At 42.3% G+C, this 25,150-nt stretch overlaps 1 protein-coding gene across 1 annotated transcript in view; it reads right to left on the bottom strand.

Moving 5' to 3' along the window:
• Positions 1–1,298: 1,298 nt before the first annotated feature.
• LOC141128078 (multidrug and toxin extrusion protein 2-like) overlaps positions 1,299–25,150 on the bottom strand; it is a 214,359-nt gene continuing 190,507 nt past the window's right edge. The window contains exons 15-17 of the mRNA XM_073615143.1: positions 6,956–7,050; positions 5,766–5,847; positions 1,299–3,046 (exon numbers count right to left, since the gene is read on the bottom strand). Of these exons, the coding sequence (XP_073471244.1) occupies positions 2,781–3,046; positions 5,766–5,847; positions 6,956–7,050 (443 nt within the window). The 3' untranslated portion in view covers positions 1,299–2,780. The remainder of the gene's footprint in view (positions 3,047–5,765; positions 5,848–6,955; positions 7,051–25,150) is intronic.

The raw sequence follows: 25,150 nt of genomic DNA, 5'->3' as shown, positions 1-25,150 counted from the left end.
ACCAGTGATCAGCAGATCACTGGTGCCATGCAGATCTTCTGCAGACCTGTCTGTGTATCTGTGTGCCCGTACATTGTAGGGCACACAGGAAGACTCAATGAACTACCACATCACTCCACAGCGCATTGGTAGTTTGTTGAAAACTACAAGCCAACAGCCCCAAAGGTTGTCGGGACTTGTAGTTTTCCATTCACAGAGGACTATGAATGAGTGAAGCGGCTGGAGCCCTGCTCGGCCGTGTTCTTTTTTAAATTGTGACAGCTAGCAAGGTAGAAGATCCCCCCTAGCTGTCAGAGAGGGGAGCGGGGGCTGGTCTGTTCGTAACAAGTTACATGTTACATCCTGAATATGGGTGTAACATGTTACGAAAGGTGAAGTTACTTTTTAAATGTACCCAGTATTTGTAATGCATGTATTTTTTGCTATGCTAAAAAGGTAATAGTTTCGGAGGATCAGGGGAATTCCACTGAATGGCTAACTGAAGTAATTCCCTTATTCACAATGCTTCACTTTTTCCACATTTTGTTATGTTACAGCCTTATTCCAAAATGGATTAATTATTTCAACGGGAAAGAAGTTTATTTGAAATCTTTGCAAATTTATTAAAATAAAAAAAGGAAAAAATCCCATGTACATAAGTATTCACAGCCTTTGTCATGACACTCAAAATTGAGCTCAGGTGCATCCTGTCTCCACTGATTATCCTTGAGATGTTTCTACAACTTGATTGGAGTACACCTGTGGTAAATTCAGTTGATTGGACATGATTTGGAAAGGCAAACACCTGTCTGTATAAGGTCCCACAGGTAACAGTGCACAAACCAGGCCATGAAGTCTAAGTAGACCTCTAAGACAGGATTGTATGGAGGCACAGATCTGGGGAAGGGTGCAGAAAAAATTCTGCAGCATTAAAGGTCCCAATAAGCACAGTGGCCTCCATCATCTGTAAATGGAAGAAATTTACAACCACCAGGACTCTTCCTAGAGCGGCCGCCCAGCCAAACAGAGCGATCGTGGAGAAGGGCCTTTAGTCAGGGAGGTGACCAAGAACCCGATGGTCACTCTGACAGAGCTCCAGCTTTTCTCTGTGGAGAGAGGTGGACCTTCTAGTAGAACAGCCATCTCTGTAGCACATCCACAAACAGTCCTGTATGGCTGAGTGGCCAGACAGAAACCACTCCTCAGTAAAAGGCACATGAAAGTCCTCCTGGAGTTTGCCAAAAGGCACCTGGAGGACTCTCAGACCATGAGAAACAAAATTCTCTGGTCTGATGAAACCTGATTGAACTCTTTGGAGGAAACCAGGCACCGCTCATCACTCAGCCAATACTATCCCTACAGTAAAGCATGGTGGTAGCAGCATCATGCTGTGGCAATGTTTTTTAGTGGCAGGAACTGGGAGACTACTCGAGGGAAAGATAAACGCAGCAGTGTACAGAGACATCCTTGCTGAAAACCTGCTCTAGAACGTTCTGGACCTTAGATTGGGGTGAAGGTTCATCTTCCAATAGGACAACGACCCTAAGCACACAGCCAAGATAACAAAGGAGTGGCTACGGGACAATTCTATGAATGTCCTTGAGTGGCCCAGCCAGAGCCCAGAACCCAATCTGAAAATGGCTATATATCGATGCTCCCATCCAACCTGATGGAGCTTGATAGTCCTGCAAAGAAGAATGGGAGAAACTGCCCAAAATAGGTGTACCAAGCTTGTAGCATCATACTCAAAATTATTTGAAGATGTAATTGGTGCCAAAGGTGTTTCAACAAAGTATTGAGCAAAGGCTGTGAATACTTATGTACATGGGATTTTTTTTTTCTTTTTAATAAATTTACAAAGATTTCAAACAAACTTCTTTCATGTTGTAATTATGGGGTATTGTTTGTAGAATTTTGACAAAAATAATGAATTTAAGTCATTTTGGAATAAGGCTGTAACATAATAAAATGTGGAAAAAGTGAAGCGCTGCCAATACTTCCCGGATGTACTGTACATACCGACCTCCTGGGCATGCGGTTGTCCATGTAAGTTTGAGAAGATGTGGTCTCCCCAGCTCTAATTGCATTCTACTACCACACCCATCGAGTGATATCCCCTGTGGCATTGTACTTATTCTATAAGGTAAAATGCTGCCATGTATGAGGAATGATGTGACAGTGCAGAGCGAGACAGGAACACTTTATAGTATTAAGTTTATTGCCCACAATAAAAGCACTTCAATGAACTCTGATTGGACCTTCTTTTATAAATGTTTTACTTTATTAGACATTTCCTAAAAAAAAAATATGTAATTTGGGGATGTGTTGCATCATTTGGAAGCTTATGCATTTGCAAAGCAATGGCAGGTAACGAATATCCAAACAATGGATTCATCTGACTGCAGACCACCCACCTCTCCATTTTCTGCTGGTATATTAGGAATGGCCAGCATAATTTTGTTGTGAATTGTTGTTGGCTCCTGCAGCCAGTTCTTCACCAGATAGGTGATACTGGTTGTGTATTTTGTGAATTCTATTTTAATATAAAAGATGTGTATCTAATTGTTTCACAGTTGTTTCTTTTACATATTATTTGATAGGAGCATATTTGAAAGCGTGATTACATTGATTTCATACATTCAGAATCAGTTAAATTTTGACTCTGTGCACTACCCCTCTAAAAAAATACATTAAATAATGTACTTTTGTCATGTATTATTGGGTAGGGGATTGCAAAGGTTTTTGGAACTGTCTGTAACGGGAAAATTGTCTTGGTAACATGGCACATTTGTTTACATTTGTTAATCAAGGCTCATTAGATTCTGTGTTACCTTTTTAGTAGTAATTAGTTTAATAGCGATACCAATCATTAGTAAGCTAATGCATAGAAGCAATGCTAGTCCCCTTCGGACAATCAGCTGTTTAGTAGAGAGGATTTCACCCACAACATTAGTTGTTTCCATTGGTAGATCATCTTTTAACTCCAGTTGCTTTGTATGATCTTCTCCAGAGGCCATGTCATGAGAGGCAATAGCAATAAAGCTGGAATCAGACATGGTTGTGCCCCCTGTAATACAGCAGAGATATAAAAATATTAACATCATTATCAGTTGTGGCATATTACCCCAGTCGGGTCACCTGTTACAAAATAACACAAAATGAACCTTCGCCCCCTTTCCCATCAGCATTCATCTCTGAATGTTGATGTAAAACCACTTAACACTTTTTCTTTAACCACATAAGGACCGGAAAAATTTCCCTCTAATGATCAGGCCATTTTTGCGATATGGCACTGCGTCATTTTAACTGACAATTGCACGGTTTTGCTATGCTGTACCCAAACAAAATTGATGCCCTTTTTTTCCCCACAAATAGAGCTTTCTTTTGGTGGTTTTTGATCACCTCTGCGGTTTTTATTTTTTGCGCTATAAACAAAAAAAGAGCGACAATTTTGAAAAAAAGCTATATTTTTTACATTTTGCTATAAAAAATACCCTCCCAAAAAATATAAAAAAACAAATTTCTTCCTCAGTTTAGGTCAATATATATTCTACATATTTTTGGTAAAAAAAATTGCAATAAGCGTATATTGATTGGTTTGCGCAAAAGTTATAGCGTCTACAAAATATGGAATAGATTTATGGCATTTTTATTATTTTTTTTTACTAGTAATGGCGGCGATCTACGATTTTTAGCGGGACTGCGACATTGCGGTGGACAGATCGGACACTTTTGACACATTTTTGGGACAATTGACATTTATACAGTGTTCAGTGCTATAAAAATGCACTGATTACTGTGTAAATGTCACTGGTAGGGAAGGGGTAACACTAAGGTGCGATCAAGAGGTTAAATGTGTTCCCTGCTAGGTGTTTCTAACTGTGTGGGGATGTGACTTACTACTTACTTAGTAGGAACACACGATCTGTCTCTCCTCTCCTGACAGAATGGGGATTTGTGTTACACACACACACACACACACACACACACACACACACACACACACACATACACACATATCCCCGTTCTGGTTCTTGTGCCTACACGCGCATCGTGTCCCCTGTCGTGCAGCGGGCAAACACGTGCCTGCTAGAGCTGTTTAAAGGGCCGACGTACAGCTACGGCGCTTCGCGGGAACATGCCGACCTGCCGCAGTATAATGAAGGCAGCTGGTCGGCAAGTGGTTAAAAGAAAAAAAAATTATGTTTTACTGTATTTCTGTTGCACTTCCTTGTCTCTCTCAAGGCAGTGGTGCCATAGCCCCGGCTTCACAGATGCCCCCTGGGAAGGCAGTGTCACCAATGCCTTCAGAGAAATCCTGTATCTTCACTGTGTAATATCGCAGTATTCTCATACTGCGCATGCGCAAGATGAGATGCATGTGCTTCATCTCATGCATGTACCAACAAAATTACATTCATTTGCTAGGATAAGAAAAAATATCTCTGGAAGAACTCACAAGATATCTCCCTAACAGATGCTGGTACTGTCTTACAACGCATGTGCAAGATAAAGCGCATGACATCATGCACTTCATCTCATGCAAGAATATAGAAGTCCAAAGAATATATAAGTATTATTTAGGTATACAGGTTTATAGAGTGGGTGGGGGAGGTCCTCTCCTTATTTGGGGTTCCTAGCACCAAGTGGCCCTGAGATATGGGGCCCCGAATTCGGGTCGCAAAATGTCAAGCACTTCTGCAGCAGAGAATGACATTCTCCGACCTGACTTTGGGGCCCCATATCTCAGGCCACTTGGTGCTAGGAACCCCAAATTTGGATATGTTATAGAGTTAGTTCCACTGTGTTAGCACACCAAATTTGGGGTTCCTAGCACCAAGTGGCCCCGAGATATGGGGCCCTAAAATCAGGTTGTAAAATGTTCCTTTAAAAACACTTATAAACGCAAACATGCCTAAACGCGTTCTGAACCCATTTTTTTGCTTCTGGAAAAACTAGGTTAAATGCAACTGCCTAAAAACGCCAAAAAAAACGAGTCTGTGTACATGGACACATAGGATAACATCGAATAGGTTCAGGGGCAGTAGAAAAAAGTGTCCAACTGCCTCTGAACACGAGTTTAACAGCGTCTCGTGTGCATGAGGCCTTACTGGCTGCGAGGAAGTACATCACTTATCTGTGTTGAGAAACCCTACTACTACTGCAGCATTAGAGCACATATCCAAGACCATTAAGAGACAAATATTACAAAGTAATTGATAAGCCTAGAGCACTGCTGGATGTGCTACACTGGGAGAGTTTGAAACATAGTGGTCAAATATCAATGTAGTGTGAACAACTCATCAGAGGGAACCTGCAAGTTAGTAAGTGAAAAAAACTGTTATTGAGGGATCTGCCTAATGATGGTGACACTTTTGGCCTATTTCTGGGCTTTTAAAACCTATTTAAAATTGTTTGTCCCCAACCCCCTCTGAGCAGATGGATTCAATGCTCTATTTTAAGGGGTTGAAATCTATTATCTGCCTGCAGTTTGACTTTATAAACATTGGACATACACCCTAGGTACCCAGGCCTAGCGAAGCCTTTTTTTTGGTCAGATGGTGAGCTAATTTAGAAAAAGGGATTCCCCCACCCGCACAAACAAGGTGGATGGAGGAATCCCCCCCCCCACTGTGATATTGTATTCTGACAACAGGGACTCCTCCAATTGACTGCAGGTGCTGATCGAATTAAAATTTTCCAACAGTCTACTTTTCTTGAGGGGGATCGGTTGTAGATGGATCTAAATTTATCAAGTTCAGCAGGAAATTTTGTGTTCAACTTACCATATTCAGATTTCAAAATATCTTTTTTTGAACTTCTTGAGTCAGGTACTTTCACCGGTTTCACTCCAGCTCTTATTTTAGCCTAGCAAAGTAAAATGTATAGTTGGGTGCAATTAGTGCACATATTAATCCATCATACAGCTACTGGGACATTTTTTTTACCCATTTTTTCAAGCCCATTCTTAGACAGTCTGCCTCCATTAGCCTTGTTTACCAGTCCAACCAAAAGCCTAGACAGTTTCCCCAAAGCATCAACCCCATGCAGCCTGCCATTGGGAGAGAGTGCTTACCTGGCTGGCTGTATTTTGGTCCAGCCTGGAGGAAGAGCACTCTTCTGGCTAGGTTCAAATGGTGTGCCAGTGAAAGGGGGCAGGCCAGGGGCGTTACAGTATGGCATGGCGTTGTGTGGAAATGGAGTGGATGCATCAGCAAGACAGGCACCCGTACTGAAGTGGTGTGTTCTCAGCAGCAGCAATTTTCTCTTATGCCCACATAAGAGATATGCCCACACAAGGCTGCTATTGGATGGAGAAGAGAGTAGGATCCTCCCTCCAGCAGCTAGTGAGGCCCTTCTTCTTACTGTAATGACACTGCCGTCACTCTTGTCAGTGAGACAGCTGGAGAGCAGAGTGGACACAAGCTCCCAATGTGCCCCTCACTTTACATTGTAGTAACATTACACAAACCCATTTTGCCCTTCCCCCTGGTCCACACACTGAGTATCAGCAAATTAAGGAAAATACTGTACATGTCATTGCAACTTTCTGTGTACTGAGTGAAAATCTAGAAACAATCCAATCGGCTTTCCCAGCTACGTTATGTGAAATTACCCTCTATTCCCAGATGAGATGGGGAGGCTTCCAGTAGAGTGACAACACTGCTTTTCTATTAATGGAGTGCAGGGGTAGCTTTTGTCAACCCAGGACAGGAGTGTATTATTGGCAGGATCACCAGGGGAAAAAAAAACATATCTAGGGACAGGTAAGATGCAATTTTACTTTTTTGAGATTTAGATCATTTAAATAGTTGGTCCACAATAGGAGATTTCATCAGCTGTTGATGCTGCAGTTGAAAACTGGAAATAATAGCAACTTGTTTAGGCAAATCTCAGGAGTGATTTGTTCTGCATGGGCAAGGGACAGGTTCACTTTAGGTTAGACTACAGTCTTTTAATGGAATAAACTCATTACCTCTTCACCAACCTTGTGCCAGTTCATACAAAAGATATAGGGTATATGGATGCAAGTTTGCAGCAACATTGGACAAAGCATTCCAATCCATAGACCTTGAAAGACAAAACATGCATTTGAAAAATATACAACTACTAGCACCAAATGTTATAACTGCCTTTGAAAAAAAATGATGAATAACAGTATATTAGCCAGTATTAAAAAAAATATTTTAAATAATGTTGTATTAGAAACTTATTTACCTTAAGAATAAATGATGGATTATTTAGAAATCTTCCTGCAAAATAGGATACTTGGAGTCACATTTATTTGCCAATTGCTGTAGCTAGACCGTTTCAAGATACCTGTGGTTCCTGTGGAGTCCTATTTTAGTCTCATAGTCAGATATTGGTATACCTAAGTCCTAGACTATTGCTACATACTATTACCATGTGGGATCATTGAAGAATACCACAAGCAGGATATACAGCTGACTAGGAGTACCCCACCACCCAACTGTTTTACTGGCACTATTGAGATTTTTCTGGTGCATCAGGGCCCACCTTTGGAAACCCTTTGTTGTGTGGACATGAAGAACAATCATTTGTGATGACTGTTGGCTCCCTGATAGGAGATGACATGGCATATACAACTACCAACTTGTTCCTCTATACTTGACCTATTAGTGTTGTCTGTCTTGATTTTTTATTTGTGTTAATATTTCTTATTTTTGTTGTTATTATTCAAGTTTGAAGTTACAAAAATGTTGGTAACTATTCTGAGAGTCTAATTTGCCTCAGAGTAAAGGAGTGGGGTCTTCATTGATAATCAACTGCTGGTAGATCTTGTTTGTGGCATAATCTAAACCATTTTCTGGACAGGTTTTTTCTTCTTTTTATATAACTGTCTATTTTAAAAATAGAAATTCTACTTTATTCTTGCACCTTCCAAAACACATATCAATTCTGGGAAAAAGCAGAATCTTCGTATAAAAATTGTACACAACTGTACACCAATGAGTTCATTCCAGCCAGAAAATACGGTTTAGGGCTTGTTGGTTATTATTTTAAGGAGAAAATAAAAAGTTCTACAGAATGAAAGGTTACCCTCGCAGGGGTTTCCACTATCATTTAAAGCACAAAAATAAATGATTTTAGCCTCCCGGGTCACTCTTGCAGCCATCAGACCATTAAACAGCACCCACCATGCTCCTTTACTACTTGTTATCTCTCTCGAAGCTCACTCTGTACTCTCTTCACGGGCTCAAGCAGAGAACCTCCTGTCTCTTGGGTGAGCCCGAAACTGCTGTCAGGCCTTAAAAATAAACTGTGGGCACATTTGCACACACATGGCTTGCTGGTTCCTGGTAAAACCTGGACATGCCTAAAACCTACTCACAAGCCTTTGGATTTGGTGACAAATCCAGAATTGGCTACCATGATTCTGAGTGCTCCAGTTTTAGTAAATATAATCCCTGTGTACTAATTGCACAGTGTCAATGATACCTTAGAGCAGGTTCCTCCAGAGCTTGCTAGGGGTTCCTTAAACAATAAACAACTTCTGCCTCTCACATAAGTTCCCACTGACACCATTGTTTTTTTAGCTATCTGAAAGGGGGTAATTCTTTCCAGTAAAGGTATTACTAACTGTAAGCGCAAACACACAAGTCCATATAATACAGGAGATATTAAGGCATCGCCATCCTCTGTAGCTCAGCATCCCTGCAGCGTCACCAAAACAGGACCAGAGGGCATACTGAGGACCGCACACTAATACAGATGAGCTTTTTTTTTATGTTTTTATCCTGTAAGTGTTACTTTACCTGGTGTCATTAAATAACAGTTGTTAATACTAAACTTCCTTCTCTACACTTCTAATTCTTTCCAGAGACCACAAGTGTAAGGAGAATTCACTAATGTACCATGAGCTGTAGCTATAGTAAGTTTTAGCAGGCATTCCCTGAGACTGAAAAGTTATTTCAAGGGTTCCTTTGTGTTGAAAAGGTTGAGAAAGGCTACCTTAGAGTAAGGAAAGCAGTATAAGGTGATGTCCTTACTGGTGAAGTGTGAGAGAAGCCTCAGTTGCTCTAAGGTTTTTATGTTCCAATTACCACAACATCTGAAAGAGGATACTGTATTCTCATTGGATGCCTATTTACGGGACATTATTTGTGCACTAGTTTGTTTTCCTACCATTCCTTATCCTATGTCTATAGCACCCAGAGGTGGAATGACAACCCATGGGGACCCAGGGCATTAGGAGGTTATGGGTCCCCCAGGCTTACAGATGGCCGCCACGCGGCAGCCATCTTTTTGACGCAACATCAATATGGGCATAACACACCATGGTGAACGATGTGTTCCAGTGCATTCCGCTGCGTTTTAATGCATTTTTACTGCGTTCCAGTACAGTCCAGTTCAGGAAAAATGCAGCATGTTATACTTTTTTTCTGGAACTTAAAAGCCCTGGAACTGACTGCACTGGTATGAACTATGCCATTGCAAACCATATAACCTACTTTCCATGCATTTTTGATGCAGAGAAAAACGCACTGGACTGCATTGTGGTGTGTGCTGGCCCTTACTGAGGCTACCTTACAGAAGAACTTAATTAAAACCAGCAACTATTGAGACACTGAACACCTTGGTCAGGTCTATGTACAATATAATGTACAGAGTACGTGGGTCAGGAGTAAGTAACAAACAAAACAATATATAGAGTACAGCAGTCAGGATGAGTACCACGCTCATCAGAGTTCTCCCTTACATCAAAGTCCCAACATTCTCCCTATACATCACAGTCCCCCCCTTACATCAGAGTCCCACCTTAAAGCAGAGCCCTCAAGAGTGCCACATAACAGCAGAGTTCCCAAGAGTGCCACATAACAGCAGAGCCCACAAGAGTGCCACATAACAGCAGAGCCCCCAGTGTGCCACATAACAGCAGAGCTCCCAGAGTGCCACATAACAGCAGAGCCCCCAAGAGTGCCGCATAACAGCAGAGTTCCCAAGAGTGCCACATAACAGCAGAGCCCACAAGAGTGCCACATAACAGCAGAGCCCCCAGTGTGCCACATAACAGCAGAGCTCCCAGAGTGCCACATAACAGCAGAGCCCCCAAGAGTGCCGCATAACAGCAGAGCCCCCAGAGTGCCGCATAGCAGCAGAGCCCCCAGAGTGCCACATAGCAGCAGAGCCCCCAAGAGTGCCACATAACAGCAGAGCCCCCAAGAGTGCCACATAACAGCAGAGCCCCCAGTGTGCCACATAACAGCAGAGCTCCCAGAGTGCCACATAACAGCAGAGCCCCCAGTGTGCCACATAACAGCAGAGCTCCCAGAGTGCCACATAACAGCAGAGCCCCCAGTGTGCCACATAACAGCAGAGCTCCCAGAGTGCCACATAACAGCAGAGCCCCCAGTGTGCCACATAACAGCAGAGCTCCCAGAGTGCCACATAACAGCAGAGCTCCCAGAGTGCCACTTAACAGCAGAGCTCCCAGAGTGCCACATAACAGCAGAGCCCCCAGTGTGCCACATAACAGCAGAGCCCCCAGTGTGCCACATAACAGCAGAGCTCCCAGAGTGCCACATAACAGCAGAGCTCCCAAGAGTGCCGCATAACAGCAGAGCCCCCAGTGTGCCACATAACAGCAGAGCTCCCAGAGTGCCACATAACAGCAGAGCTCCCAGAGTGCCACATAACAGCAGAGCTCCCAGAGTGCCACATAACAGCAGAGCTCCCAAGAGTGCCACATAACAGCAGAGCCCCCAGTGTGCCACATAACAGCAGAGCCCCCAGAGTGCCGCATAGCAGCAGAGCCCCCAGAGTGCCACATAACAGCAGAGCCCCCAAGAGTGCCACATAACAGCAGAGCCCCCAAGAGTGCCACATAACAGCAGAGCCCCCAAGAGTGCCGCATAACAGCAGAGCCCCACATAACAGAAAACCTCACAAGAGTGCCACATAATAGCACCCCCCCCAGAGTGCTACACACAAACACAGTATACACACACAGTATACATACAGACACACACACACATTATATACAGTACACACACAGTATACACAGACACACACATTATACACAGTATATACACATTATAAACAGTATACACAGCACAGTATACACACACACACAGTATACACACACAGTAAATACATACAGACACACACACAGTATGCATACAGACACACACAGTATGCATACAGACACACACACACACACAGTATACACAGACAGTAAATGCATACAGACACACACACACCGTATACACACACAATATACACACACACACAGTATACATACAGACACACACACAGTGTACATACAGACACACACGCACACAGTATACACACAGACACACACACACAGTATACACACACAGTATACATACAGACACACACACACAGTATATACACACACACAGTACAGTATACACAGACATACATCAGCACTTTTTATCTAAAAATCAGCCTGATAAAAACACACTGCTGCTGCCTCTATCTCCCGGCATGCTGGTACTTGTAGTGCTTGTAGGTGATAATACAGGAGAGGGGAGACTGTGCCTGTGTACTAGTGGGCAGGTAATGAGTAGGGACTCAGTGTAGCAGAGATTGGGGGAGAAGTTCAGAACATGTCCTTCCTCCAGAAGCAGTGCACTTCTCTTCACACAGAAAATCGATCTAACATTCTCAGCAGCCCTGCTAGAGTAAACACAGCCTCCCCGCCTCCCCCCTCCCCCTTCTGCTCACCAGGGTAAGCACTGACCAGAATACAGAAATCAGTCAGCTTACCTTCTATCAGGCTGCAGCCCCGTCCACACTGTAGGCTGTACACTCCTCTCTCTCTCCTGTCCTCCAGCAGTGGCATATCCTGCTCAAATAGGCCGCGCTGGAGAAGGGGGCATGTACAGCATGTTCCTATTGGCTGAGGAGGTAGTGGAGAGGCAGAGCAGCTATAGCCTCCAGATTTTTACAGCAAAATTATATTGGTAAGTGACATTTCAGGGACAGATGTAAAAAAACACAGATTTTTACAATCTGTCCCTGCTTTTACTGAGGCTGGCAACCCTGATGGGGCCCCCTAGTGGCTCCAGGCCCTCGGGCAGTGCCCGAGAGCCCAATTGGTCAGTCCTCCCCTGATAGCAGCAGATCCCATAACAGCCAATCGGTATCAGCAAAGCTAAATTCAACTGAGAATGCCTGCAGCAGTTATGTGGACAGTGCAATTGCATATAAATATAGAGATGGGTTCCCCTAAGCGGAATTTTTAGGCACTTTTAAAGAGTTGCAAGTATTAAAGGAGTATAGCAAAATATTAAAAATTAACAAATTTTATTTAGAAACAAATTGTATTAAAACATTGTATATATTTAACGAAACAATAGCATCTTGAAAAAATTAATTACTGTCACCATATAGTAAATATATGAAGAAACTCTTTTCACACCAAACGCGTTTCGGGATGTATAGTATTTTAGTCCTTCTTCAGGGGTGTAGAGGAGAGGAAAAGAGAAGTTCATCTGGGGTAATTAAAATATGGAATGATAAGTAAATTACCACAACATGTAGATACATACAATTATCCACTTGAAGTTGAATAATCAACAAATCACTTGCATAGTGTTTAGAGGTGGAGTAATTATTGGTATGTTTCGTTAAGTTGCATTAAAAACCTGAAGTTGAGGTAGCATTGGACAATTAGTGCTGGTGAGGTTGCTGTCCCTTTAACACCATAGACATCACAAAGCAATATGGGAGTATATCACTTAATGGTAACCTTAATTCAGAAGGTGTTTTCCTCCGCGTTCCGCGGATACGAATCGACCAGAGTGGTATACTGAGGCAAATAATGGAATCCCTGAGAGTAAAAAAGAAGTTGGGATAAGTCTAAATGAGTTGTAGTAAATATTGAGGAATAAATTAAATTAATAATAAAATGTAAAGCGTAAAGTGAAAATTATTGTATAGATACCATATATCGGGTGTGGGTTGATGCGAGTATGATAAGAAATGATTGCCAAACAAGTTGGTAGCTGAAAGCAAACAATCAAAATAAAAAATGAAAATTGGGGCGTGGCCGAACGGGCTCTAAGATGGACGTGTAATCCTGGAGCTCCGCTCGCCTCAGAGGTAATCCACAGCCATCAGAGCTTTCCAGCACCCCTAACGACAATCGGAACTACCTAACATTAAGTGGGGGCCCGCTGCACTCATCGGGGATGACCAGACGCCGCAAGAATCCACAACAGCCGCAGAAAATGACAAGTTACTACGCGGTTCGCGGCCCTCAAAATGGCGGCAGTACGGCAGATGACAGGCCAGAGCTTAGGCCCGAAGCGCACAGCGGCAGACAAGGTCTAGTATCTGTCCCTATCCGCTCCCCGAACCCACCCAGTGTGTCATCCTCCAGCCCATCCAGCCCTTCCACTAGAAGTCCGGCCAAATCGAAGCCGCGGAGGGACTCCCCTATCAGACAGGGAGGCGCGCAGGGTATGGAGGTGAGCGGGCCTCACAGTAATCCGTTACACCAGAGCAGCACTGAAGGGGATCCTATCAGGGAATTCCCCACTGCAGACCGGCCGGTCTCAGATACACTACTGAAAGATATGCTCCTGTCACTACGCTCCTCACTACAAGCAGACATGGTTAGGGGGATAACAGAGTGCCAGAGGGAAGTACAGGCCATAGGCCAGAGGGTACATCTGGTAGAAAACAAGATGGAGGAATACACCTCAGCATACAATGTGATGGTGGAGGCCCACACAGCCCAATGGGAAGACATCACGTGGTTAAAAGATAAAATGGCCGACCTAGAAGACAGGTCCCGGAGGAACAACCTCAAACTGAGAGGAATTCCGGAAGATATTCCCCCTAACCAGCTCCTACAATATGCCCAGACCCTATTCTCCACTCTGGTGCCCGATGCCTCAGCACATGACCTACTAGTGGACAGGATACATAGAGTACCTAAGCCGTCATTTCTCCCTGCTGACATACCCAGGGATGTCCTGCTCAGAATGCACTTCTACCACGTTAAGGACCGGGTACTCCAAGCCTCACGCAAACAGGAGAACGTCCCCCAGCAGTATGTGAATATCAGACTGCTCCCAGACCTCTCCAGACATACTCTGCAGCGCCGCCGCAATTTGCTAACGATCACAAAAACTTTGAGGAACCACAAAATCCTCCATAAGTGGAAGTACCCCGCCACTCTATCTATTACCCACAACGGGGTCACCATCTCCATATCTACTTTGGAAGAAGGGCTCACAGCCCTGAAAAGATGGAACATCATTGCGGATCAGCCTACCCATCAGGCACACCCAGCTGAACCATCCTTCCTCCAGAATGATTGGCAGGTAGTGTCCTACAAAAGATCTAACAAGAAGCCCACAGGTGGAAGCTCGTAAAATAATCCAAGTCTATACAGGATTATCTCCAGGGCTGAGTTTCTGATCTAGAACCTCTCCCGTACCCCTTCAACACCAATAACAGCTACGACTGCATGAGGATCACTTGTGAGATCCATTTCTTATGTTACTCATGTTAACTTTTAGTTTGGTTTACAGTTTTTTTTTACCCTTTTTTTTTTTAAGTGATATACACCGCTTCACAGCACTAACTACACCTCCGAACCAGCAGAGGTCTCGCTACAACGTCTCGTCTCCACCAACAAATACGCAGCGCAAGAAGTTTTCCATGGTCGCAGTGAGTACTCCCACATCACAGCCTCATAACCTACCACACACGTCTCTTAAATGACGATTACCTGCATTACCATCAATGCCAGGGGCTTAAATCACCCGGCTAAACGCTATAGCTTATGGAAAGAAGCTCACGAGCATAAGGCGGACATTCTCAGCGTCCAAGAAACGCACTTCCAACTACACAACAACCCCCAATGCACTCACAAGGACTACCCTTTCAACTACATAGCCTGTACGCCACACCGTAAAACAGGGGGAGTTCTCCTAGCCTTCAAAAACTCCATATCCTTTGAGCCCAAAGAAATCATCGCTGATGCTGCAGGAAGGTACATCATTGCCACAGGGGACATCAACTCCAGTCCCTACACCATAGTAACCTTATACGCTCCAAACAAGCACCAAGTACGATTCATAAACAAAGTACTCCACAAAGCAAAAGCCTTACAATATGGCAACCTCCTGATCTGTGGGGACTTTAACGCGACACCTGACCCACTCATAGACACATCATCCAGTAAAGGAACTTTGTCCCTCCAACCACTACTACACAAAGAAGAGCTATTCGACACATAGAGATGTCTACACGGCAATGAAAAGGACTACACCTTTTTTTCCAGCAGACACTGCTCATACTCCCGCATAGATTTATTTTTAACGGATAAAAGGCTTCTACAACAAATCGAAAAAACCACAATACATGATATTACGTGGTCGGACCACTCTGCTGTTTCTTTATCCATTGCTGAGAGGGGAATCTCCTCCTCACCCCCCATCTGGCGCTGCAACACACGCATACTCCATGACCCACAACTCCAATCACTACTATTTCAGAACTTACAGCATTTCTTTTCGGACAATGATGGCTCAGTCGAGGACCCATACATCTTATGGAGCACACACACAAGGCCTTCATGAGAGGCGTCTTAATTCAAATAGGGGCCAGAGAAAAGAGGAAACGGTCTCAGCAGCTTCACAATCTCCTGGTAGAAATCCACGATATCTCCTCACAACACAAACAATCCCCTACATTACCACTTACTGATAAACTGAACACCCTCAGAGAAAAACTTAGAAATCTACTATCACAACAATATGACATACATCTCCGACGCCTCCAACTAAACTACTACGCCAATGCTAATAGAGCAGGGAAATATCTAGCAAACAGATTAAAGGCGGCTCGAACTAAAACGAGAATAGCCTACCTACAGCATCCTACAGAACCACACAAAATTGTAAATCCTCAAGCTATAGCTGACCAATTTGCGGATTACTATGGCTCACTTTACAATCTACAAACAGACCCCAACACACACCAACCATCAGTGGAACAAATTGAGACATTCCTAAAAAATATCAATCTTCCCACTCTCTCTATACACCAGTTAGAAACACTGAACGCACCCATCACAACACGAGAAATAGAACTGATAAGCAACTCTCTTCCCAATGGAAAGTCTCCGGGGCCAGATGGTTTCTCCAACGAATACTTTAAAACCTTTGCAAACACTCTATCACCATACATGTCTACCATATACAATAAAGCTGCTGAGTCCGCGACCCTTCCACAAGACATGTTGAAAGCTTATACAGTAACACTGCCCAAACCAGGCAAAGATCCTACCACACCAGCAAATTTCAGACCTATATCTCTTCTAAACTCTGATATTAAAATCTACGCCAAATTATTAGCCAAAAGATTAACAGACATAATACCACATATTATAAAGCGCGACCAGATGGGCTTTGTGAGGGGGAGACAAACTTCTGACGCAACTAGAAGAATTATTAATGTGATGAATTTTGCTGAGAAAACTCGAACGCCTTCTCTGCTGTTGTCAATTGACGCAGAGAAGGCGTTCGATAGAGTCCACTGGACATATATGAAAATAACTCTTACCAAATTTGGGTTCCAGGGCCCCATACTGCAAGCCATTCTGGCTCTATATTCACACCCGTCAGCACAGGTATACTCCTCTGGGTTCTTATCCAAACCATTCAACATCACTAACGGGACAAGACAGGGGTGCCTCCTATCTCCAACAGTCTTTAACCTAATGATTGAACCCCTAGCTGAAACCATAAGATCCCACACCCTGATTAAAGGCTTCCAGTTCGGGCTCCAGCTCGCACACCATAAACCTCTTTGCTGATGATGTAATCTTAATCCTGACCAACCCTGTCACATCATTACAGCAAGCTCATGTAATCCTCAACACGTTTGGAGAAATCTCATATTACAAAGTCAATTTTAACAAATCCTTGATATTAGATCTGGGTATTCCCCCCCACGAACGCAACCTGCTTCAAACACAACTACCTTATACGTGGAGCCTAAGTGGCATAAAGTATCTGGGTATCACCCTTACCAATAAAACCTCCACACTAGTTAAAGTCAACATGCTAACACTGATGGCCACACTGGAAGCCCAAATCAGGCATATGTCCAATAAAGAAGTGTCATGGTTTGGAAGAATCAATGCATATAAGATGATGTTGCTACCACAAATAATTTATTATTATTATTATTATTATTATTATTCAGGATTTATATAGCGCCAACAGTTTATGCAGCGCTTTACAGTATAAAAGGGAGACAATACAGTTATAATACAATACAATACAATACAATAGGATTAAGAGGGCCCTGCTCAGAAGAGCTTACAATCTAATAGGGTGGGGCAAGTGGTACAAAAGGTTGTAACTGTGGGGAATGAGCTGGTGGAAGTGGTAGGAGATTAGTTGGAGACATGATAGGCTTTCCTGAAGAGATGAGTTTTCAGGGATTGCCTGAAGGTAGCAAGAGTAGGGGATAGCCGGATAGATGGAGGTAGCGAGTTCCAGAGGATGGGAGAGGCTCTGGAGAAATCCTGGAGACGAGCATGGGAGGAAGAGATGAGAGAGCTTGAAAGCAGGAGGTCTTGAGAAGAGCGGAGGGGTCGATTTGGGCGATATTTGGAGACAAGATTAGTGATGTAGCTTGGGGCAGAGTTGTGAATGGCTTTGTATGTTGTGGTTAGAATTTAGAATTTAATTCGCTGGGTGATTGGGAGCCAGTGTAGGGATTGAAGTAGAGGGTTGGCAGACACTGAGCGGTTGGTAAGGTGGATAAGTCTGGCAGCAGCATTCATGATAGACTGAAGAGGGGATAGCCTATGGAGCGGTAGGCCAATGAGAAGGGAGTTGCAATAGTCAAGGCGAGAGATAACAAGGGAGTGAATGAGAAGCTTGGTGGTTTCATTTGTTAAAAGAGGGTGAATTTTAGAGATGTTACGGAGGTGAATTCTACAAACTTTTGACAGCGATTGGATTTGAGGCTGAAATGACAAGTCAGAGTCTAGGATTACACCTAGTACCCTGGCGTGAGGGGAGGGACTGATGGTTGCATTGTTGATTTTGATGGAAAAGTCATGGAGGGGGGCACGGGCAGGGGGGAATATTAATAGCTCAGTTTTAGAGAGATTTAGTTTAAGGAAGTGGTGCGACATCCATGCTGATATGTCAGTTAGTAAGTTAGTAATGCGAGAGGAGACTGAAGGAGTGAGGTGAGGAGTAGACAGATAGATTTGGGTGTCATCAGCGTATAAGTGGTATTGGAAGCCGTGGGCAGTTATTAAGTGACCAAGGGAGGAGGTGTAGATAGAGAAGAGAATGGGTCCAAGAACCGAGCCTTGGGGGACCCCCACAGAAAGGGGCAATGGAGAAGAGGAGACAGAGTTGTAGTTGACACTGAAGGAGCGCTGTGATGAATAGCCAGAGAACCAGGATAGAGCAGAATCTCGGAGGCCAAGGGAATGTAGTTTATTGAGAAGGAACGGGTGGTCAACAGTATCAAAGGCCGCAGAGAGGTCAAGTAGTAGGAGTATGGAGTACTGGCTGTTGGTTTTAGCAGTTAGTAAATCGTTAGTGAGTTTTAGTAAGGTAGTTTCCGTGGAGTGCTGCGAGCGAAAGCCAGACTGTAAGGGGTCAAGAAGGTTATTTTCATTGAGGTAGGAGCTAAGACGGTTGTAGACTAAGCGTTCTAGAAGTTTAGAGGTGAATGGGAGTAATGAGATGGGTCTTAAGTTGTTCAGGTCGGTAGGGTCCAGTGAGGGCTTTTTAAGAATGGGAGTGATCTGTGCATGTTTTAGAGGGGAGGGGAAAATGCCACTAGAAAGGGAGAGATTGAAGATGTGGGTGAGGGAGCATAGGATAGAAGAAGAGGGTGACCGTAGTAGTTGTGAGGGAACAGGATCCAAGGGACAATTGGTTAGGTGGGCATCCGAGAAAATTTTTGTAACCTCTTCCGTAGTAGCCAATTCAAAAGAGGAGAGTGTTGAATGTGCTGCTGGGCAAGGTATGATGGGTGGGGAAGACGTACGCACAGTGGAGATGTAATAATATAATAATTTTCGCTCTTTACCAATCCACATACCTATTCACTATATCCATAAAATGTCAAAAGCAGGTTGGAAGTATATATGGAATGCAAAAAAAGCTAGATGCTCCAGAAACAACCTCACGTTCCATAAAAAAATAGGAGGGGCAGGCCTAACGGACTTATATGACTACTACTGGGCTGTCAGACTAGACCAAAGAAAACTATGGTTCAAAACTCAGGACACACCACTTTGGGTAGACATTGAAAAAGCATTAGCCCCAACAAAGGACTTAACATTACTACTGCTGAGTGATGGGTGGTTACCATGGAAACTGTCCACCCTTACTCCTCCTATGCAGATCTCATTGAGAGCATGGAGATTCCTTCTAGAACAAAAACATGAGGTCAATCAAGAAATACCATACACAATACCAATCACTCTACTAGAAACAAAGATTCCTTTACTGAAGGTTAACTACTTGACAAGTAAAGGGGTAAATAACATTCTGGACCTCTATGACGGTACACAATTAAAAACAACTGAACAGGTCATGTCCCAATATAACCTCACCAATAACGGGAAATTCTTACACATGAGAATCACACACTTTCTTAAATCCTTCTCTAGACCGTCCATTCCCATACCGAAAGAGATATGGAACTTTTACTTGACCGCTAATAGCAACACTAAAGGTATATCCTTCTTCTACCATAAACTAAGGGATAAAAACACATTCCTTAAAACCACTGCAATGAAAAAATGGGAGGTTGAACTGGGAAAAATATTCTCACTAGACCAATGGCAACAGGCATTCACTGAAATACACAAAGCCTCTCACTGCATTAAGCATTGGGAGCTAGCGATTAAGCTAGCTAACAGATGGCACTATACACCATACAGGTTGGCGACCTATTTTCCTGGCACTTCACCGCTATGTTGGAGGGCTTGCGGCCACACGGGATCTTTACTTCACATGCTATGGTATTGCCCCACTGTTAAAAGCACATGGAATCAAATATTCCGACTAATATCCTCTATTACAGGAATGCTCACACCTCCAGACCCCGCATTAGCAATACTACACTTAAACATAGACAACTTCCATACCGACTTCAGACCAGTAGTGACACACATACTACTAGAGACAAGATCAATGATTCTTTGCAACTGGAAATCCGCGACAGCCTTGAATATGTCAGATATAATTAAAGCTGTCAACAGGAACTGCACCTTTGAACGTCTTATAGCATTAAACTCATCAAATTGTGCAAAGTTTGACAAATCCTGGTCTATATGGCCATATAGGCTATGACTTAATTGATATATGAGGTGACTGTAAAGTATTAACAGTACCAGTAGGTTGAACACTATACCTACTTAATTTAAGTAAGATTGTAACTTCTGAATATATATCACCATAAGCTGTATGTCACTTACTGCCATATTTTATGTTAAACAACCCATTTTATGTTACACAATCCATTTACTTTTACTCCCCACTTTTCTATTTTTTACTGTATCTATTTACGAAATGCTCAATAAAAATTTATTGAAAAAAAAAAAATGAAAATTGTATAATCCTATATTGTCAAGGATGATTGAAAGTAAATTTGAGAAGTAAAAATAAAAATAATAATAATAATTATAAGATGAGGCATAATAATAAATTTAACAGGTGGAAAGAGTAGGATTCATGATGATACTAATGTAATTATCATAGTAGTATGAAAGTACTGAAGTATAGTAACATAGTTAAGTATTCATCATGAAACCGTTTGGACAATCAGTATAGATGGATACATAATCTATCACTGATTAACAACTGTATAGATCAGTGTACACATGGTGTCCAAACATATCGTATAAATAACTTGCAGTTATAAGTATAAATATAAATAACATTTGAGAAATGGAAAGTTGACTAAGGGTTGTGTAAATAAAAGAGTGTAGTAAAAAATAATCTGCATAATGAGATGGAACTTTACCTTTTTCATGGGATGAATTTGAATGGATCAGCCACGAATCTCAGTGTCCAGCATGTACTGTGCTCGAGCTGAGAGTGAGAAGATCAGGTGTATATAAAGGGGGAACTTGCATCAGCTGGCGATGCTAATCGCGCTCAGCTGGGTATTGAAATTTGTTGCTAGGGAAACCTGGACGCTGCCTCCTGGGTCAGGGGTGCGTGGCACAGCCCCTGCCGTGCATGCGCGGACGCAAGCACGTTGGAGTGGCGTCACGCACACCCGACCCACTGACACGGAATACCACAACGGCGGACTATGCATGTTCGCCGGAGTGGTAAGATGGAGGCTGTGGGCGGGGATGTCAAACGTCCAGCCAGCCTCTCATAATGCCACCCAGATAGTAAGTCTGGGCGGCTTTCCGTGCCGGGCAACCACTCTGGCCAGTCGCACCCAGAGGAACTCTGAGGGGAAGACAAAAAGAAAGATGTTGAATAGTAAAGACTATGGCCAAATTTTATTCATGCTAGAGGGACGTAAAAATACATATATGCTGGAGATGTTAGTCTGGATGTTGACATAAAGGCAGCAACATTCATTGGTGATACAAAATAAATATGCAAGATGGCACCTATTGTGAGCAGAGACTTCGGACTAGGCAGAACTGATTGAGGGTGGAACACAAAATGCAATGAAATTATACATTTTACAAACAATAATATGAGGACAGACAGAAACAGATAATGATGGTAAGAGTTGTACATTTTCTAAACATATATATACACAACAGATGTAACAATATGTAGCATGGTAGAGATGGAAAACAGACAGAGACACAATTTTTCATTTCATAAATAAGAATATGTAATGGGCACAGCAATATGTGACACAATAATGTGTAACGTAATAAACCTGGAGGACAAACATTGAGTTACAGAAAGGGAGGTATTAATCATACTGTATTTAAAGGAGTATATCCATAACCATATACATTTTAACGTGTATAATCACGTATTTTGTTTGTTCTTGTTATCCATAAGCCTGGAGGTATATAGAAGATTTTAGTGGATCTGTATGTCCATACTGTAAAAGTACATTTGTACACATTCTCTGTGTGAGCATATACTTGCAATAATGGCATGAGCCGCATGCAAAAGTGCCTTTATATTTGCAGTGTGTTCTCATTGCTTCACTTCTGAACTCGCTGTTCACAATTCTATCACTGATAGAAGTAGCTCTTCTGAATGTAAAGTATGGTTTATCTGGAACGAAGTGGCCCAAAGAAGGGTCTAGGGTCAACATGTGCCAATACTTTTCAATGATTTTTTTGACTTGGCGTTGTTGCTGATTAAATGTGTTGATAATCCATAGTTGACTTGTGTCTTTACGTTTAGTTGTCTGAAGTAGGGTGTTTCTGGGTTTCATCATTACCTGTTTAAAGGATTTTTTTAGGGAGGTGTGTGAATACCCTCGTGCCAGAAGTCTGTCCCGTAAGTTGTTAGCTTCTCTTATAAATGTATCCTCATCTGTACAATTACGCTTAATCCTTAGATATTGAGAATATGGGATAGAGTTAATCAGGGGTTGTGCATGGAAACTTGTGGCGTGGAGTATTGTGTTACCTGCCGTACTTTTTCTATATAGCTTGCTGCATAGTTTTCCTTGTTCCCCTTTATAGATTTCTATGTCTAAAAATGTTGTCTGGTTCTTGTCAAAGGACATAGTAAAAGTTAAGTTAAAGTCATTTTTGTTCATTCTCAACAAACACTGCTCGAGTACATCGGTGGGGCCGTCCCAGATGACAAGAATGTCATCTACGTAACGATACCATCCCATGATATGATTGGTATATTGTATCAAGCTTTCATCAGTTAGAAACATTCTTTCCCACTCCCCCAAGTACTGGTTGGCATACGATGGGGCACAACATGTCCCCATCGCAACCCCCTGCACCTGAAGGTAGTGGGAGCCATCGAAAGTAAAAACATTATGGGTAAGGATGTACTCGAGTAGTGCAAGGACAAATTCATTATACGTGAGATCAGTGGCAGTATTTTGTTGAAGGACATGTCTAATGGCAGCTAGTCCTCTCTCGTGTGGATTTGAGCTGTATAGAGTTTCTACGTCTATTGTTACTAGGTAGGCTTGGTCCGAAACATTGAGTTCGTCCAAAATTTGCAATAAGTGACTTGTGTCTCTCACATATGATGTTAGTGAAACCACAAAGGGTCTTAAATATTCATCCACTAATTTGCTGGCATTGTCACTGATTGAACCAATGCCTGAAATGATCAACCTACCTGGCGGATCTATAGGATTCTTGTGAATTTTCGGAAGTATATAGAACGTAGGGGTTCTGGGAAAATTGTTTCTAATAAAGGTCCAAGTTTGTTTGTTGATTGTGTTGTTCAAAAAGGCAGAATCTACTAGTGTGTAAAAATCTTTATTGTACTTTTCGACAATAGTTGCTGGGACACGACGGTACCAATCTAGGTTGTTGAGAATCTTTTTACATATGTTGATGTAGTGTTCGTTACTCAGAATGACCACATTACCCCCTTTGTCCAAAGGTTTTATGGTGATTTGTCTATTAGTGGCGAGAGAGTTTAATGCGTCTAATTCTTTTGGACTTAAATTGGAGGGTCCCTTGGTTTGTATCTTAAGTTTATCTAGATCATTTTTTACTAACTTAAGGAATGCTGCCGCATTTGGACAAGTACTAGGAGGTGGACAAAAGTCAGATTTTTTCTTTAGTTTTGATAAGGCTGGATTAGCTTGAGTGTCTGAGTCTGGTTCCTCTATAGATTGTAAAATCCGGGGAAGGTCTATCGAGTCAATGAGGTCAGCTGTGTCACTCTCTTCAAGGAGGGCGATTAGCTGGTCTAAAGCTTGGTTTTCCTGGGGGGTATAGTTTGTTTTGGTATGTTGTTTCTGATAGAGTTTCTTTAAGATTACTTTGCGAACAAATAACTGGAGGTCTTTGTAGAGTTCAAATTTGTCTAGATTATGACTAGGACAAAAATGTAATCCTTTCTTTAGGACTGAGATTTCATCTTTAGATAGAGAATGTGAGGATAGGTTGATTACACTTAAGTCTGTGTTCAAGTGTATTGGGGTTCCCTGATGAGGGGTTATAGTGTCAATTGTGTGTAAGTATTGAGATTGGGTGGTGCTGGTTTGACCCCAGCTAGAATTTGATCTAAAAAGATGGATCATTAGAACCCAATTCACGTGAAATAGGAGTGTCGTGAATAGTGGGGGGTGTGACTTCTTGTAGTGCGTGGTGAGGTGTAGGGGGATTGGCAGATTTGTCAAAAAGTGCAGAACTTGGATGTAAGGATTTAGGTGTATTTTCTGAGACCTGTTTTTTAGGTTTTTGGTCTTGTGTCAGATCCCCTTGGAATTGACATTTTGTACTTAGTGTAAATTTGGGTTTTGAAGTAGTGGGAAGAGTATTAGTGAAAGAAGAAGGTTTAGTGAAAGTGGGGTTTGATGCTGTATTAGGGTTACTTTTGTTAGTAAACTTGTTTTGATTCCATTTGTAGGCTCTGCCGGCCTCAAATGCATTTTTGTCTCGTAGGAATTTTTGACCTTTTTTAATGAGGATATCATTATTAAAGGATTCTAGATGGATCTTGAGTTTTTTCTCTTTAGTTATCACTAGATAGGACTAAAATACTATACATCCCGAAATGCATTGGGTGTGAAAAGAGTTTCTTCATATATTTACTATATGGTGACAGTAATGAATTTTTTTTAAGATGCTATTGTTTCGTTGAATATATACAATGTTTTAATACAATTTGTTTCTAAATAAAATTTGTTAATTTTTAATATTTTGCTATACTCCTTTAATACTTGCAACTCTTTAAAAGTGCCTAAAAAGTCCGCTTAGGGGAACCCATCTCTATATTTATCTGTTTATTGGATGTGGCACTGTTCCTTTAAACCTAGGGGGGCCTGTCACCCCCTATTCTGTGCAATTACATATATGTACAGTTGTGCTCATAAGTTTACATACCCTGGCAGAATTAATTATTTATTGGCCATTTTTCAGAGAATATGAATGATAACACAAACTTTTCTTTCACTCATGGTTAGTGTTTGGCTGAAGCCATTTATTATCAATCAACTGTGTTTACTCATACATAATGACAGCAGGAACTACCCAAATGACCCTGAT

The sequence above is a fragment of the Aquarana catesbeiana genome, linkage group LG02, assembly GCF_042186555.1.
Source record: "Aquarana catesbeiana isolate 2022-GZ linkage group LG02, ASM4218655v1, whole genome shotgun sequence".
In the NCBI taxonomy this organism is placed as follows: Eukaryota; Metazoa; Chordata; class Amphibia; order Anura; family Ranidae; genus Aquarana; species Aquarana catesbeiana.
This window is presented reverse-complemented; position numbering and strand designations above follow the sequence as displayed.